Raw genomic sequence first — 16,175 nt, forward strand, 5'->3', positions numbered from 1 at the left:
AATACAAAGTTAGCTGAACATGGAATTGCCCTTAAAGCATTCAAAAAAATGTAGAGTATCAAACATTGGGTGCAATGATCAGTTCAGGACATACATGTAGTCAGTGTTCTGCGCTGGCTTTTCAGACGTCTATGTAAACATTGATCTGCGTTACAAAATAAACGGTCAAACTAAAGTCTGACACAACTGATACAAAACGACAATCCACACAACTAGCGTGTCGACAACTAGTCACGTCGTGACAGTGTGCATTTCAACAGACCTTACGTTAGTTTTAGGCTACTATAAAATAGTATAACTTACTTTAGCAGAGACAGCAGCGAGGGACTTAGCTAGCAGAGAGCTAGCACAACTGTTGTTGTGACTGTGAGCAGTGTTGCCAGATAGATTGTGTGCGATAAATAAGACGTTTGAGTGAAGCCCTGGTTGCTCAAAGCTCTATCTGGGTTGTCCTCTTTGTGTCTTCAGGTTGAAAAGGACAGACTGTCTCTAAAAACGACCAACTTGTTCAAGTTCAACTTTAGCTAAAAAAACGTCTGTTGACTTGTCGTAGTCTTCTTCTTCTAGGTTTCCGGCAGTGTAGACGCTACTAGGCGTATTACTGCCCTCCACTGGTTTGTTTGTTCACCTACTCAGATCCTATTGTATACACCAGTACTATGCAGGAACTGCAGTACTGCCTTTGTAATCAGCTGGTGATTCTCACTGTGGCCAAATAAAGAGCATATAGAAAAAGCCTCCACTCCTAACTCCTTGAGAAGAGCGCCTGTCTTTCTGTGTTATACATCCTACACTCTAAAAAGATGTGTCGCACTGTCTCCGGCATGCCCACACTGGCATAGCCCGGTGGCGTGTTTCCCTATTATCCGTAGGTTTTTGTTTAGGCCACAGTGCCCCAGCCTCATTCTACATACTTTAACCGCATCACTGCGTGGCGCAAAGTTACACCCGCACTCTCTATTTACAGCTGGCTGGACATGGTGAAAATGCCTACCCCTGCCACTCCTTCACCAAACCCTCTTTGCTTAGCCCCCTAAGTTACACCCTCCCCAGGGGTAGTCGGACGTCTAATTCCCTGCCTAGGCCTCCCTTAGCAAGGAGGTCCACCCTCTCGTTCCCTCCTACCCCCGCATGCCCTGGGACCCAGCAAAAGGTGACCTCACTTCCCCCCCCCTACTCTACACATGACATTTATTATCTCTCTGACTAGGTCTGGGCGGGCCTTGCTTTTGCCCCCTTGCAGAGTCGGAGCAGATGACCACCTCTTTTGGCCTCCCCTGTTCCACCCACCTAGTCGCCCACAGTATGCCCTGAAATGTGGACACTGTACTCTAGCTCCAGCTGCTCGACGTAGACCCCAAACCCTGCCCTCCTGCTAACAGGGTCTCTGGACCCATCCGTGAAGACTAGTATCTTGCCCCCCCCTAGCTGCCCTACTGAGGTACTCCTCCACCCTTGAGCACACCTCCCCCTTGTCCTCCACCTGGAGGAAGCTCAAGTCTACATCGAGCTCTGGCGTCAGCCACGGTGGAGTTGGGGGCCAGCCTACGTGCTCCGCTATGCCCCCCCGCCCCATTTCCAGCTCCCTGGCCCACTGGTTCACTCTCGCTATGAAAGGCTCGTGCCTGCCTCCCTCCTCCTCCTGCAACAAGCATTTTCCCCCATCTCGATGAGCAGGGCCGGTACCGGGGAGGTCCTAAAGGCCCCACAGCAGAGCCTCAGCGCCCTGGCTTGTATGACGTCTAGCCTGTCTTGGAAGCAGCCCCGTACACCACGCTGCCATAATCCAGCGCTGGCCTAATCATGGCCTGGTAGATTAGGCGCAGGGTCCCCCTATCAGCCCCCCACTCACTCCCCGCCAGGCTTCTCAGTACGTTTATCACCTTCTCACACTTTTCCACTGTTTTACTGATGTGCACCGCCCAGGTCATACACTCCTCAAACCTGACCCAGAGGAACTTGAACGTCTTGACCTTCTCAAGCGGGGACCCATACATGGTCAGCCCAAGGTCTGGCAGCTCCCTCTTAAACCCAAAGATGATATATTTGGACTTGGGTGCCGAGATCCTAAAACCCCAGGTGTGATTCTTTTGCCCAAAAGGATTGAAAGTAGTCAAGTGTGTCTGTGGGTTTTTATAGATATTTAACCAATGGAAAGTATTAACAAACTAAAGACATAACTCCATTGGATCCGTTGGAACACATTAGGGGTGTAATGAGTAAGGGATAATATCTGGCTAGATGGTCATTGACGGGAGATAATTCACCAACAGAAGGTTATCCCGCTTATACATGGCTACCTAACATAAATTAATACCCAAAACACAACAAAAAAAGTATTCCATAAGTTCGCGCCGGCTGCGTCTGGCCAGCTGCAGGGGTGCAGCACTGTCGGAAAACAAGGACATGAGTTTGATTGAAACCTTTATTTATTCTCAAAAGAGCAATTGAGATTACATACAGTATATGAAACAAATAAAGACATGCAGGTATAAAACACAAAACAAATCTTCTTGTAAGGCATAGAGACATATTGTACTAACAGTGAGACAAAACACAAGTTAAAAACAGTTACATATTGAGGTAGGGAGGTTCAAAAGCAAGTTATTAAATTGTCCGTAAGATATTGGGGTATTAATTTTCAATGTTTGCTGTAAAGTGTTCCATGTGGTGGGGGCATCGAAGCCCCATCGGGGCAAAAATTGATCAAATCAAATCCATTTTCTGGTCTAGTCCATTTCTCGCTCAAATGTTTTCAAACATTTTTGAGAGCAATGTTTAGCTGTAAATGACATTGTGTGTCACTAGTGTGTGTGTGTGTGTGTTCACATGGCTGTCATGTTGGAAACACAGTAAATCAAGCGGGGTGCAGCCGCGCAGCTGGTGCTCAGAGGGTTTGATTAGGCAGAGGTTTATCAACACATATCTCACCGCTGAATTCAGCGATTGACCAATCAGAATCAAGCATTCAACCAAGCCATGTAATAATACATTTTAACAGCTATACGATACGTATCACGATACATGGTTGACAATACGATACATGGACCATATTGGTTCATTATGACGATACGATTCAATGATTTCAATTATTAGTATTGATACGTTTTTTTTCATGTTTCATGTTTCATTGCAAAACGATTCAATGATGATTATTTGCATTTCAAACGATACGATACAAAGTGAAACGATACGATATGTTGAGTTTCCATTTCGATGTACTTTGATTCTTGAACTTAAAATGGATTTTGATGCAGTTATATCGTTAAACCCCTAGAACACATGTATCTATTTCTCCATTTCCTGAAAAGTAAAGGTTTTGGACATACAAGATAACCACAGTGACAATATATTAGATGACCATAGTGCTTAATTTTAAATCTAGACTCTCGCTGCAAGACATCTGATGACCTGGTGACCCATCCCAGGGGTCATCATGTGATGTCATCGCTTGCTGTCACCAATCAGAAGAAGCAGTGGACTGAGGGTCAGGAGTTTTGTTCAAAGATTTGCACAAAACTTTTAAAAAAATTAGCAGATTGCGGCACTCTGTGTCGTGCTATGAGCTTGTAGATCTGCTATTTTTCAATAGCACATCTTTGCAAATACAGTAAATAAATGTATTTATAATGCAAGTTAACCAAGTGAACCCAACATTACTATTCTGGGCATTTCATAGTGTGCAAACATTTGGTGAAAATAGTGAACATTCAAGCATTGTGAGCTTATAGGTCAGCTATTTTTGGTGGTGTAGAGGGAAAATGGAGGGGGCCTAGTACAGACCCTGGGGAACATGGTCAACACAGTATACAGAGTTTAAATGGTTATTAAAGTGAGAATATATTTTATGTATTATTTATTTACACAATGAGTGAACTCTCTAATTTGGGGTTTATACAGGCCACCATATCGTCAGAAATAGAACACTGCAAGCAACTTTGGTTTGGACGTGGCAGCAGTCTTACTCATCTGAACTATAAAGAGAGGAGACTGCTTTTCCCTCCCTATATAGCCCATAAACAGACATAAAGACTTGACTTAAATACTAAATACGGAGAATGAAGTCGACGGCAGACAGGCAAATGAAGGCTGTTCCGGAGTTCCATTTATTTGCAGAGTACAACATACAGATCAGCCATGAGCCCTGAGCCCGGCCATCCTTCAGCCTCACGGCTTCCGGAGACTAACACACATAGACAGTTCTGGCTAGTTTATAAAGAAGCAGAATACACATGTGAATAGGCTCAAACAGACAGTCGTTTGACACCCAGACCAAATGGTCCAAGATATCTCCATATTAGGTGTGGTCACAGGAAGCACAGTGCTGCTATCAGCGAGCGGATCTATTTAGCATACAGGGACCCCTGCAGCTGCCCCAACTAAGTGTTGGTCAGAGCAGAAGTTAAGTCTCTCATTTTAAGAGAGACAACTTAAAACAGTTATTTATGCTATTATTAATGTGAATTGTGGTTCCAGATACCACACTCACAATGAACCTAACTGCAGCTGTGTACTCAGCGGTGTCCCACTATTGACTGGCTGAAGTTGAACTGCGCCGTCAGAGAAGTAACAGGTAGAAGCCTGCAAACCTTATCCCCAAACGATATCCCCCCCACCTCCGTGCTGGAAATAAAACGTCTGGGTTTCCGAGGCTACATCCGTGCTGACGCAATGACTGTCCTGTTTCTGGTTTAGCTTTACGCACGGGAGCGGCGGAACGCATGAATCTCTCTGTCTCCGGTCAGTGCGGGTTGTTGTTTATTTGCATGGCTCAGAAAATAAGTAACAAACTAACATGAGAACGTTATCGAGTTGTTGGAGGAGGAGAAGGTTCACGTCATGATCGTGGAAGGTGATGCAGATTGTATTCTGATCTGATGATGTGCCTAACTGCTGCTGGCTGCTGTAATGTTAATATATAGACATATGTCTTCTATATTGTGTTCTGAAGGTGACTGCCACTAGAGTTATATTTTGTATTGTGTTCTCGGGCCGCTGCGCTGCGCTGTGTGACAAGTATGCCCCCTCTCCTGTTGTGTTCTCTTTTCTGCGTGTGTGCCTTGCCATATAGATGATACACACTGTGCCATATTGGAGAGGCAGTGCTTTGTTTGACATGCTCCATATTTGACTGTGCGCACCTCCACCCGGCCCTGTTAAAGTCGTCCCCCCCCCCTCCCCCCCGTCATAAAACGATGCATCGACTCAACTTCGACTTTACTGTCTGACAAGTCGACTTGGAAAAATCTCAACTCGTTAATGCCCTATTCCCCAATGATAATTATCATTATATTTCCCAACAGATGTGTTTCTGTTCACTGATTACAGTACAGTGCAGCTTCCAGATCAGAGGATAAACTGAAAGAGGAAAAAATAAAACGTGTTCTAAACAAATCAATGTAGTGTAGTATTATATGGATTTGCTTTCAGTTCCTAGACAGATTTTTTTGTTGAAAACAAGCTATATATATTCAACTGCCAATAACTAAAGGATGGAATATTGAAGAATCACATGTATTCTCCACAATGAAAGTAACTCTCTTCTTTCTTTTGGGATATTTGGTGTTTACATAGTCATAGAACTAATTATGATGTTGGTCTTGAAAGATTAGTAAAAAACACTGGCAGTTTCTACAGACTGTTCTAGAGACCCTCTGGTAGTTCATGGGTTTTAACTGACTGAAACTCCTGTCAAACTGTTAACATTGTGCCGAGAGCTTTTCTCCAGTATGGATACGCTGGTGTGTCTTCAGAGTACTTTAATCAGTGAAACTCTTGTCACAATGTTTACATTGAAAGGGTTTTTCTCCAGTGTGGACATGCTGGTGTGTCTTCAGATCACCTGACAGCCTGAAACTCTTGTCACAATGTTTACACTGAAAAGGTTTTTCTCCAGTATGGATACGCTGGTGTGTCTTCAGATCACCTGACAGCCTGAAACTCTTCTCACAATGTTTACAGTGAAAAGGTTTTTATCCAGTGTGGACATGCTGGTGTGTCTTCAGATCACCTGGCAGCCTGAAACTCTTGTCACAATGTTTACACTGGAAAGGTTTTACTCCAGTGTGGACAAGCTGGTGTTTCATCAGGTTACCTAACTTACTGAAACTCTTGTCACAATGTTTACAGTGAAAGGGTTTTTCTCCAGTGTGGATACGCTGATGTGACTTCAGAGTACTTGAATCAGTGAAACTCTTGTCACAATGTTTGCAGTGAAAGGGTTTTTCTCCAGTGTGGATACGCTGATGTGACTTCAGAGTACTTGAATCAGTGAAACTCTTGTCACAATGTTTACAGTGAAAGGGTTTTTCTCCAGTGTGGATACGCTGGTGTGTCTTCAGATTACTTGAATCATTGAAACTCTTGTCACAAGTTTTACAGTGAAAGGGTTTTTCTCCAGTGTGGATACGCTGGTGTGTCTTCAGGTGATCTGACCGACTGAAACTCTTGTCACAATGTTTGCACTGAAAAGGTTTTTCTCCAGTGTGGATATGCTGGTGTTTCTTCAGGTGATTTGACCGACTGAAACTCTTGTCACAATGTTTACAGTGAAAGGGTTTTTCTCCAGTGTGGATACGCTGATGTGACTTCAGATTACTTGAATCAGTGAAACTCTTCTCACAATGTTTACAGTGAAAGGGTTTTTCTCCAGTGTGGATACGCTTGTGTGTCTTCAGGTGTTCTGACTGACTGAAACTCTTGTCACAATGTTGACAGTGAAAAGTTTTCTCTCCAGTGTAGACACCTCCACTTGTCTCCCCCCAATCATCTCTGTCTTCAGTGAGTTCAGTGTCAGATTCCAGTTGAACTTCAACTTCAGAGCAGTGTGAAGAGGTGTTTGGAGGTTCTAGTTTCACCTGGACCAGACTGAGGCTCCTCTCCTGCTGTTCATCTTTAATCTGTAGAGGTTCTAGTTTCACCTGGACCAGACTGAGGCTCCCCTCCTGCTGTTCCTCTATAATCTGTAGAGGTTCTAGTTTCACCTGGACCAGACTCAGGCTCATCTCCTGCTGAGGACACACAGGGAGGTCCTTGATATCTAGAGGAGCAGAGTGAGGTAACATAAGCAGAGATAAATTCATTGTGTTTTCTGATTGGATAAGATTGATTCTCCTACTTACTTACTTTGATTTGTTTTGTAATTATGTCTAGTGGTTTAATTAATTAACTTATCTATTTATATATCTATGAATGGTATAGAGGCTTTGACTTTTTTAGAGCCGTTATATACTTTATAAGGACAGTAAGTATTCACATTTCTTTATGATTGTGTTGGTAGGGCGTTCCGCATTTCTTAATAACTATTGGCATGGCGAACAACTCTTCTTTATGACTGTTGGTAGGGTGATCTAAATTTATTTATGACTGATTGTAGGGCATTCCACATTTGTTTTTTACAGTGGCATAGCAGGCGCTACCCCACGCCGTCACTTTCCAGGGGGACGGATCATTTATATATTATGTTTACAATTCTTTGTCGTATAAACATGTTTGTCAGTGAGAAAAGTGCATGGCAGCAGAAAGACTGTCGGTGTCATCTCATCTCTGCTCATTTAATGACAGTCACACAGTCACAGTAAGTAACCTGAAACTGGCACGTGTGTTACAGCCCAATGTATACTAGTCGTAGGACAGGGTCGCGTGCCGAAAATAGCAGATCTACAAGCTTACGACGCATTGTACAATGTACATCTGCTACTTTTGACATGTGGCTCGCTGTACGGTGAAGTATATTTCCAGCTGGGGTGTGGAGCTGTTCTCCACATTATTTCATTTTCTATCGTGATCAATTTTTGGGCTGACAGTGGCAAATAGGAACGTTTTGGCATATCATCCAACTGTAGTAGAAATCCAAAGTGTTCCCATAGTGGGGGTGTCACATTACTGAGTTTGAGACCAGTCTCCAGCTGTTAATGTATTATTTAATATTTTTTAGACCAGTCTCCAGCTGTTATCTGACATGCTGCCGTTCTCTCTACTGCTTCCGTAAACAATAATCACGTGACAGTGCACCCAACGCACAAGTCACGTGACATGGCTTGGCCGCCGATTAGTGAGTGCTTAAATGATTATTTCTATTCCCGTTAGAGCAGTGTTATGATCATGTCTGGTTGGAGTGTCCTGGTCGAGAATGTAAACATAGGCTAGACTAAGGCAGATAAGGGGTGGTGTTGGCGGGGGAGATGATGTTTACTGAGGAAGGAGACTGGTCAGCCAAAAAGAGCTTTGTGTCTGTGAGATTTATTTTACATTCTCCTGGAACTGTGTGTCTAGTCTTTTCCAAAACCTGTGTCAGACTCCCGAACCATTTTGAGGTGATAGATAGGACATACTCCATCTGTCTCTCTTTTCACCACTTCTGATGTATTAACACTCAGCTAATTCGTGTGGCCAATCATTATAATATTATTGTCATCTGTTGTATCAAATAAACATCTGTTCTTCATTCCCTCACAGAGGAATACAATACATTTCTACAACAGCTACCATATCATAAACCACACCCTCCTTGATGACACACTTTGAATCCAAGGTACAACAGGACAGTTACAGAGGAGCACATGTTTAACTAGCTGTAAATAAAACGGTACATACTTATCCGGTACAGTTTTACTACAGGTTGCAGCGTTGCATCAAACAGTCCATGTCCCAGGTCCATCTCCCGCTGTTCCTCTGACCGTGCTAAATGTCTTTTGGAGGCCATCTCTCCTGATGGCGTGAGATCTCCTCCTGTGGTGCTCTGTGGAAATCACCAACAGAAGAGAATGTTTAGTTATCATTTCTGTCTGTGGGCATGTGGGTCAAGTATTACATGGCTTGGTTGAATGCTTGATTCTGATTGGTCAATCGCTAGGGCTGCACGATTTTGCCTTAAAAAAAACCCTTGATTTTTTGCTCTGAAACCTCGATTTCGGTTTCGATTTTGATTTTTTTCAATGCAAACAAATGTTTTCCTATTGGAATAAAGTCCAAACCTTAAAAGGATCCCTGGCTACAAGACAAATATGCCTTAAAACATTACACTTGCCCTCTATGAATAAAAATAAATAAAAACAATCAATCAATATTTAATTTTTCATAAATAGAGAATCTTTCAATCAATAGGGACTGCTCCCATCGCAGGTTGATATATGTCCATGTGTGGTTAGCCTCGGTCCCAGGCTTACTTTTCGATGTGTGGTCCAGCCCTATAGAATGCATATGCTAATAAAAACAACTTAATACTTCCTAAGAATAATATGAGCATCAAAGCAATATTTAAATACTTTTTATTAGCATATGCACTATGTCCATACATTCCTTGGGGCTGGACCACACATGGACTGGACATCCTCAAAGACAGGAGCTGTTCCTATTGAGTTAAAGATAAACAGTGTACACTACCCAACTTTATTTTATGAAAGAAATACAAATATTTAAGGTGTTTTTATTTTTAGTTATAGAGGGCAAGTATAGTGTTTTAAGGCATATTTGTCTGGCCAGGGATCCTTTTAAACAAAGAAAGATAAATCCCCTTTGGGATTAAACAAGTGAAAACGTTTAAAATATGTCCCAATTAATTATTTAAAAAATAGCCAATTTAATGTTTAGGTGCCCGCTCTTCCTGCACCCTTTTGCAATGTGAAATGCCACTGAATCTGTAGGCCTAATCGTTTTCCATTTTGATTCTGTCTCGTCATATGGGCCATGTGAAAAATAATGATGCCACATCTCTTTTCAACTTGTGACAGCTGATGCTTGTACTGTGAAGGCAAGCGTTTCTGAATGTCTCATCCTCCATTTTTACGCGTGCTGAAAATAGCCGATCTACTAGCTCACAGCGTGTTGCGGAGGCGACACGTCGTGAGCTTGCAGATCAGCTATTTTTTAGCACGCTGATGCAACAGGTCGTACGGCGAAACATAAGACAGGCTTCCCCTTTGTTTTTAGCCGAGGCGACGTACACAGTCAACACAGAGTCAGACACACATGGCTATTGGCTCCAGCACCCACTCGCTGCTTAGCTCTGGTCCATAGCCCTAATGCTAGGGTAGAATTAGCATTAGGGCTATGGATCAGAGCTACTCGCCGCTATGCCTGTCCATTCTCCAGGCACTGGAACAAGCCACTCGTGCTGCCGTCTCCCACAGGGACCGACCCTCCACTATGTCGGAACTAAAACCAAGTCGGTGTCTGTGAGAGACGGCAACAACACGAGCGTCCCAACCTGCTCCAGCACCCGGAAAACAAATACAAGTACAGCTGCGTGTGCAAAGCGCGTGTGCATCCCCTTTTTACAACGTTTACAACGAGTAGTTTGCGCCACATCTGAAACGGAGAAGCCGAACCATTTCCAGACGACAGACATTGTCTTGACTATTTTAGCAACTAAATCCTCGTTCCTATCGCTCCCCGTGGCAGACATGCTAACGCTGCTTTCAGCTTTTCTCTCTGCGCGGCAGTGGGAGGAGGAAGTACTACGGTAGCCCGGCAGCCTGCAGGCGAGTGCGAGAGAGATTTACCGTAAATGCCCTAGTTAAAGGGAAAAACAATTTTCGATTTTCCTTTTTTGACATAGTCCAAAAGTGTGTTATATCTTGATAACAGACCGCTGCGCTCTATAACAGACCGCTGCCTAATCAAACCCTCGCAGCACCTGGCTGCAGCCGCTAGATTTACTGCTGTTTCCAACATGACAGCCATGTAAACACACAATGTACCTTATTCTTATTTGTACTTTATGTTTTGTGTAAACACTGTATATGTTACTATTTTTTGTTTTGTCTCTGTTAAATGCAGAGCGACTTCACTGTTTTAGCTGATAACTAGATTTTGTCTTGTTTACATTTTCAATTATCTGTTTTTATTGTATACAGTTTTGTGTGAACCCCAGGAAGACTAGTGACCACTTTGTGGAAGCTAATGGGGATCCAAATGAAGAATGAACAATGTCATTTACAGCTAAACATTGCTCTCAAAAATGTTTTTGAAAACATTTGAGCGAGAAATAGACAAAGCAGTACCCGAACATGGATTCTATTTGATCAACTCACGTCCTTGTTTTCCGACAGTTGGGCAGTCACCGGCCAGTGCGACACTTATGGAATACTTTCATTACCAAGCAAGGAAATAGCTCGTTTTGTTGCGTTTTGTATTAATTTATGTATTAAGTAGCCATGTAATAAGTGTGATAATGTATGGCTGAGTGAGTGGTCAGTGTTTATAGATTATTCACCTTCCGGCTGATTAACCTCCTCTACTCTGCGTCCGTGGTTAATCAGCCTGTCGGTGATTTATCTATCAACAATGACCACTCAGCCATACATTATCCCTTACATAATATAATGATTTTCATGATGGCGAGATGGAATCTGATGATGCCCTATAGCCTACCTGGACTTTAACGCACAGCTTCAGTACACCCGACACCGACCGGTTAAGCCGAAACGTTGTTTCTTTGTCTTATTAATAAATAATTGTGGGAGCTTTTAAAACGGTATGCGGATCTCCTATTATTGTTCATAGTTATCTTTCAGCAACGTGAACCTTTAACAGGGGGGGTGTGGAGGTGCACGCGGAGCATACGGAGCATGTCAAACAGAGCACTGCGCACACAGTGGTGTACCTCTGCCACTGGCAACACCTGAGACTGATTAGGGCCAGGGTTAAATACCCTCCCTGTAACCATGACAACATAGATTGGCAAATTGACAATGAATCATGGAAAACTATATGGTGAATACAGTATGTATCTATATGGCAAAGCGCTGATTATCAAAACATAAAAATGTAATGGTAAAATACTAAACAGTGCAGGCACACACACGTCGCACAATAGTACACAAACCAGAAAAGAGAACACAACAGGAGAGGGGGCAAAATTGGCAGCGCAACACAGCGGCCCGAGAACAGAATACAAAATATAACTTTAACACTAGTGGCAGTACAGCAGTCGACCTTCAGAACACAATAGAAGACATAGGTCTATATTAACATTTATAGCAGCCAGCAGCAGTTAGCACATCACCAGAATACAATCTGCTATTACGTTCCACATTCACGACTAGCTCCTTTCGGAACCCTACGTTAAAGTTTCTGACATTTTGATGACTTTATGTAGGGTTCCTTCTCACCGGATTCAAGCGACGTGGGACGCAATCTGACTTACCCTGACTTAGCCCTGTGCTGCGGTGTGGGTGTCACGCTGACATATTCCAAACGAAGCATATGGACGCTATAGGATACAACGAACCCTCTCACCCCCCCCGAACGGCACAGAAGCCGTTAAGTATTTTTAATGTTTGTACGACCGTTTTGCCAGCTCTGAAATTCTCTCTTCGGTCCCTCCTTGTTGACATCTCGGTTGGCTAGCTGCGCCTATGAGGCGCGTAGGGAGGCGCTGCTAGCCAACCGAGATGCCGAGAGGCGGTACAATGGGATGTCAACAAGAGAGAATTTCAGAGCTGCCAAAACGGTCGTACAAACATTAAAAATACTTAACGGCTTCTGTGCCGTTCGGGGGGGGGGGTGAGAGGGTTCGTTGTATCCTATAGCATCCATATGCTTCGTTTGGAATATGTCAGCGTGACACCCACACCGCAGCACAGGGCTAAGTCAGGGTAAGTCAGATTGCGTCCCACGTCGCTTGAATCCGGTGAGACCGGACCCTACGTGGTAGGTCCAAAGGAGCTCAACCCGGGGGGTCCGGAGACGGGCTAATTCACGACGTGAACCTCCTCCTCCTCCTCCTCCTCCTCCGACAACAACTCGATAACGTTCTCATGTTAGTTTGTTACTTATTTTCTGAGCCATGCAAATAAACAACAACCCGCGCGTAAAGCTAAACCAGAAACAGGACAGTCAGTCATTTCGTCAGCACGTAGGTGGGGTGGATATAGTTTGGGAATAAAGTTTCCACGCTTCTATCCGTTACTTCTCTGACACAGCACAGTTCAACTTCAACTCCCTGGAAATAAAAATGTCTGGGTTTCCGAGGCTAGTCAATTAGTGGGACACCGCTGAGAGCCACACACAGCTGCAGTTAGGTTCTTAATTAAGGGCACGTTCTGAATGCAATGCAAACTAATGGGCGAGTGCGCTCCGGTGCGCTATGCAAAGGGAAAGAAATAAAGGATGACTTCTGTCCGTGACAATAACAAATCCTACAGTTTGAATTCTGTACACACGCACACAGAGTAAAAAATATGATATGGGGAAAACATTGGCTGCAATGATCAGTTCAGGACATACATGTAGTCAGTGTTCTGCGCTGGCTTTTCAGACGTCTATGTAAACATTACATTGATCTGCGTTACAAAATAAACGGTCAAACTAAAGTCTGACACAACTGATACAAAACGACAATCCACACAACTAGCGTTTCGACCACTAGTCACGTGACAGTGTGCATTTCAACAGACCTTACGTTAGTTGTAGGCTACTACAACATAGTATAACTTACTTTAGCAGAGAAACAGCAGCGAGGGACTTAGCTAGCAGAGAGCTAGCACAACGGCAGACTTGTCGTCTCTTCTTCTTATTATTATTATTATTGGGTTTATTGGCAGTTGGCACATATCTGTGCATTACCGCCACCTACTGTTTTCTTAGAGTTACTATACTCTTACTACTACTTGTAAAAAAATAAATAAAACAAAAGTCCACCCAAAGTGATCCCCTTCCATATCTTCTGTCCATTCCTATAGCCCAGGCCCTGGGGCCTGAGCCGGTGGAGCAAATTCATCCCTCAATGTTTCATTCAACTCTTCTCCAGTAATATCCTCCACTCCCGGAATCTCCTGGCTGCCTCAAGCACCATATTTATCCTCTCAGATTTCCGTGGTATTTCCACAGCACAGTTTATGACCATTGCTATGAACGCTAGGAATCGTTTTTTGTCACTGTAGATATTTGGTTCATCTGAAATGTCCACTTTTTCTTCTGGTGCATGTTGCACTGTTTCACTCTCATGATTCTCATCCAACCTCTTCACAGCCTCAGCGTAGGACATTCTCTTTCCTTTCCTGATCTTATTCACATTAGCTTCTTTAACTTTTCTAGGGCAGATCGCTGCTCCTGCCAGATGGTTTCCTTCACAGTGAATACACTTCGCTGGTACTTGCTCTTCCTCACATTTCTTTTCAGTGCATTCTGCCTTTCCACACCTCCCACACTTACTAACTCCTCTGCACACAGCAGCGACGTGACCATATTCCTGGCAACTGAAGCACCTCAGTGGTGCTTGCTCGTATGGCCTGACTCTGTAGCAGACATATCCAAGATATATTCTCTCTGGCAACTCTCCTTCAAATGCCGCACACACTGAGTTGCTTTTCTCCTTCTTCCCATTTCTGAACCGTGTCAACCACTTCCACTCAACCAACTTGTCAACTTCACAAAACATGCCATGTAGTGAGCTCCTGTCTATTGTGTGTGGTACTCCACTAATAACGCCTTTCCTTAGCTTCGGTCCTCCTAGTCGGAAACAACACACACTGCTATCATTAAACTCTGTGATCTCCAAGACCTCTTTCATTTGCTTTTTGGACAAACATTTGATTATTACTATCCCACTCCTTGTAATTCTCATTGAACCCACTTTCCCGACTTCTTTCGTTATTGCTTGTACTACTGCATGCTGATTACTGAAAATCCCGTTTGTTTTGGTCACGGCTTTCATTCCAACAGTATAATTCCCATCCTGTCTTTCTTTGCCTTCTGGCTCTGGGCTAGATCACTCCTTCCGTTTTCTTTTCCTCTCATGTTCTCCGTTGTCCTCTTCTTCAGATTGAATTCCATTCTCTGATTCCTCTGACTCCAATTCCACTTCCCCCTCTTCGAAAGCCGCCGCCATCCCGTGGGGTTTTATGGCGGTTGGCATCCAAATAGTTGCATTACCGCCCCCTTCTGTTACTCTCACTTTTCTCACTTACAGTCTATCCCATAAACCAGTTTATTTAATAAATCTGATCACCGTGCCTCTCCCTGTGTTATCCTCTGCTGCATCAATTAACTTATTAAAAGTGATTTCTTCAACTCCCACTCCCCTCAGCTCTTCCACCATACTCTCTCTTTCTCTCTGGTACTGTCTACAGTCCATAATGGGATGCACCACCGACTCCTCCTCCTGGCAGTGTTCATATAGGCCTGTAGGGTGTTTGCCCATCACCTTCAGTGTTTTATTTAGCGCACTGTGTCCCATCTTTAGCCGTGTTATTATTACTTCCTCTCTTCTACATCCATTACTGTTCTTTCTACTTCCACCCACTTTACTTTGACTGTTGTAATAATGTCTTCCTTTTCCTTCTCCATCCCATCTTTGCTGCCATTCTTCCATCACCGTCTTCCATATCACTGATTTAGCCTCTGCTTTACTTATACAAATTTCCACCTCTATTTCCTCACTTAGCAGTGCTTCCTTGGCTAACATATCCACAGTTTCATTTCCCTCAATCCCCACATGCGCTGGTGCCCACATGAATTGTATTCCCACTCCTTTTTGGGTCAGGTTATGGTGCACATGAAGCACTCGGTACATTAGGTCTTCTCTGCACCTTGATCTGAATGTCATCAGGCTTTTCAGTACCGACCTCGAGTCTGAGCACACCACCACCTTTCCTGGTCTTGCCTCCTCCACCCACTGTAGAGCCATCAGTATTGCATACATTTCCACTGTGTAGACTTGTCGTCTTCTTCTTCTTCTTCTTTTTGTTGTTTTACTGCAGTTGGCAACCAGGTTTTGGTGCATTACCGCCATCTAGTGATCCAGCTGGTCTGGTCCACAAGATTCGATACTCCACCAAGATACCCATGTACCTGTGTAGATACTTCCTTAATGTTAACAAAGTCCACACCCACAACACCAGAGGGAGTGCAACGAACCATGTTCAACCCAGATTCGGCACAAACAAGGGACTAAATTATTTTCGCTCCTATGCCACCAAAATGTGGAACGCCCTACCAACAGTCATTAAGACATGCAAATCCCTTGACTCCTTCAAAACCGCTCTCAAAGGGCACCTACGGATGGCTGCAATTCGAAACTGGCCCCCGTAAAATCTGAATCCCCCCCACCGCCCCCCCCTTTTTTCCCCTCACTGTATATGTTTCTTTTCCCTTTTTACCTCCATTATGATGAATTCCTGTACTGTTCTTTGTCTATATAGAAGTGTCTATTTGTACGTCTCTTAATGTTT

General features: G+C 43.7%; 1 protein-coding gene across 1 annotated transcript; it reads right to left on the reverse strand.

Moving 5' to 3' along the window:
* Nucleotides 1-5,267: 5,267 nt before the first annotated feature.
* Nucleotides 5,268-8,647, reverse strand: LOC306921105 (uncharacterized protein). The gene is made up of 2 exons (XM_079498219.1): nucleotides 8,596-8,647; nucleotides 5,268-7,039 (listed from the first exon to the last, which is right to left on the reverse strand). The coding sequence occupies exon 2, from the start codon at nucleotides 7,002-7,004 to the stop codon at nucleotides 5,973-5,975; it is 1,032 nt and encodes a 343-aa protein (XP_079354345.1). The 5' UTR covers nucleotides 7,005-7,039; nucleotides 8,596-8,647; the 3' UTR covers nucleotides 5,268-5,972.
* Between the last annotated feature and the right edge of the window lie 7,528 nt (nucleotides 8,648-16,175).

The sequence above is a fragment of the Electrona antarctica genome (genome assembly GCF_951216825.1).
Source record: "Electrona antarctica genome assembly, chromosome: 1".
NCBI lineage: Eukaryota > Metazoa > Chordata > Actinopteri > Myctophiformes > Myctophidae > Electrona > Electrona antarctica.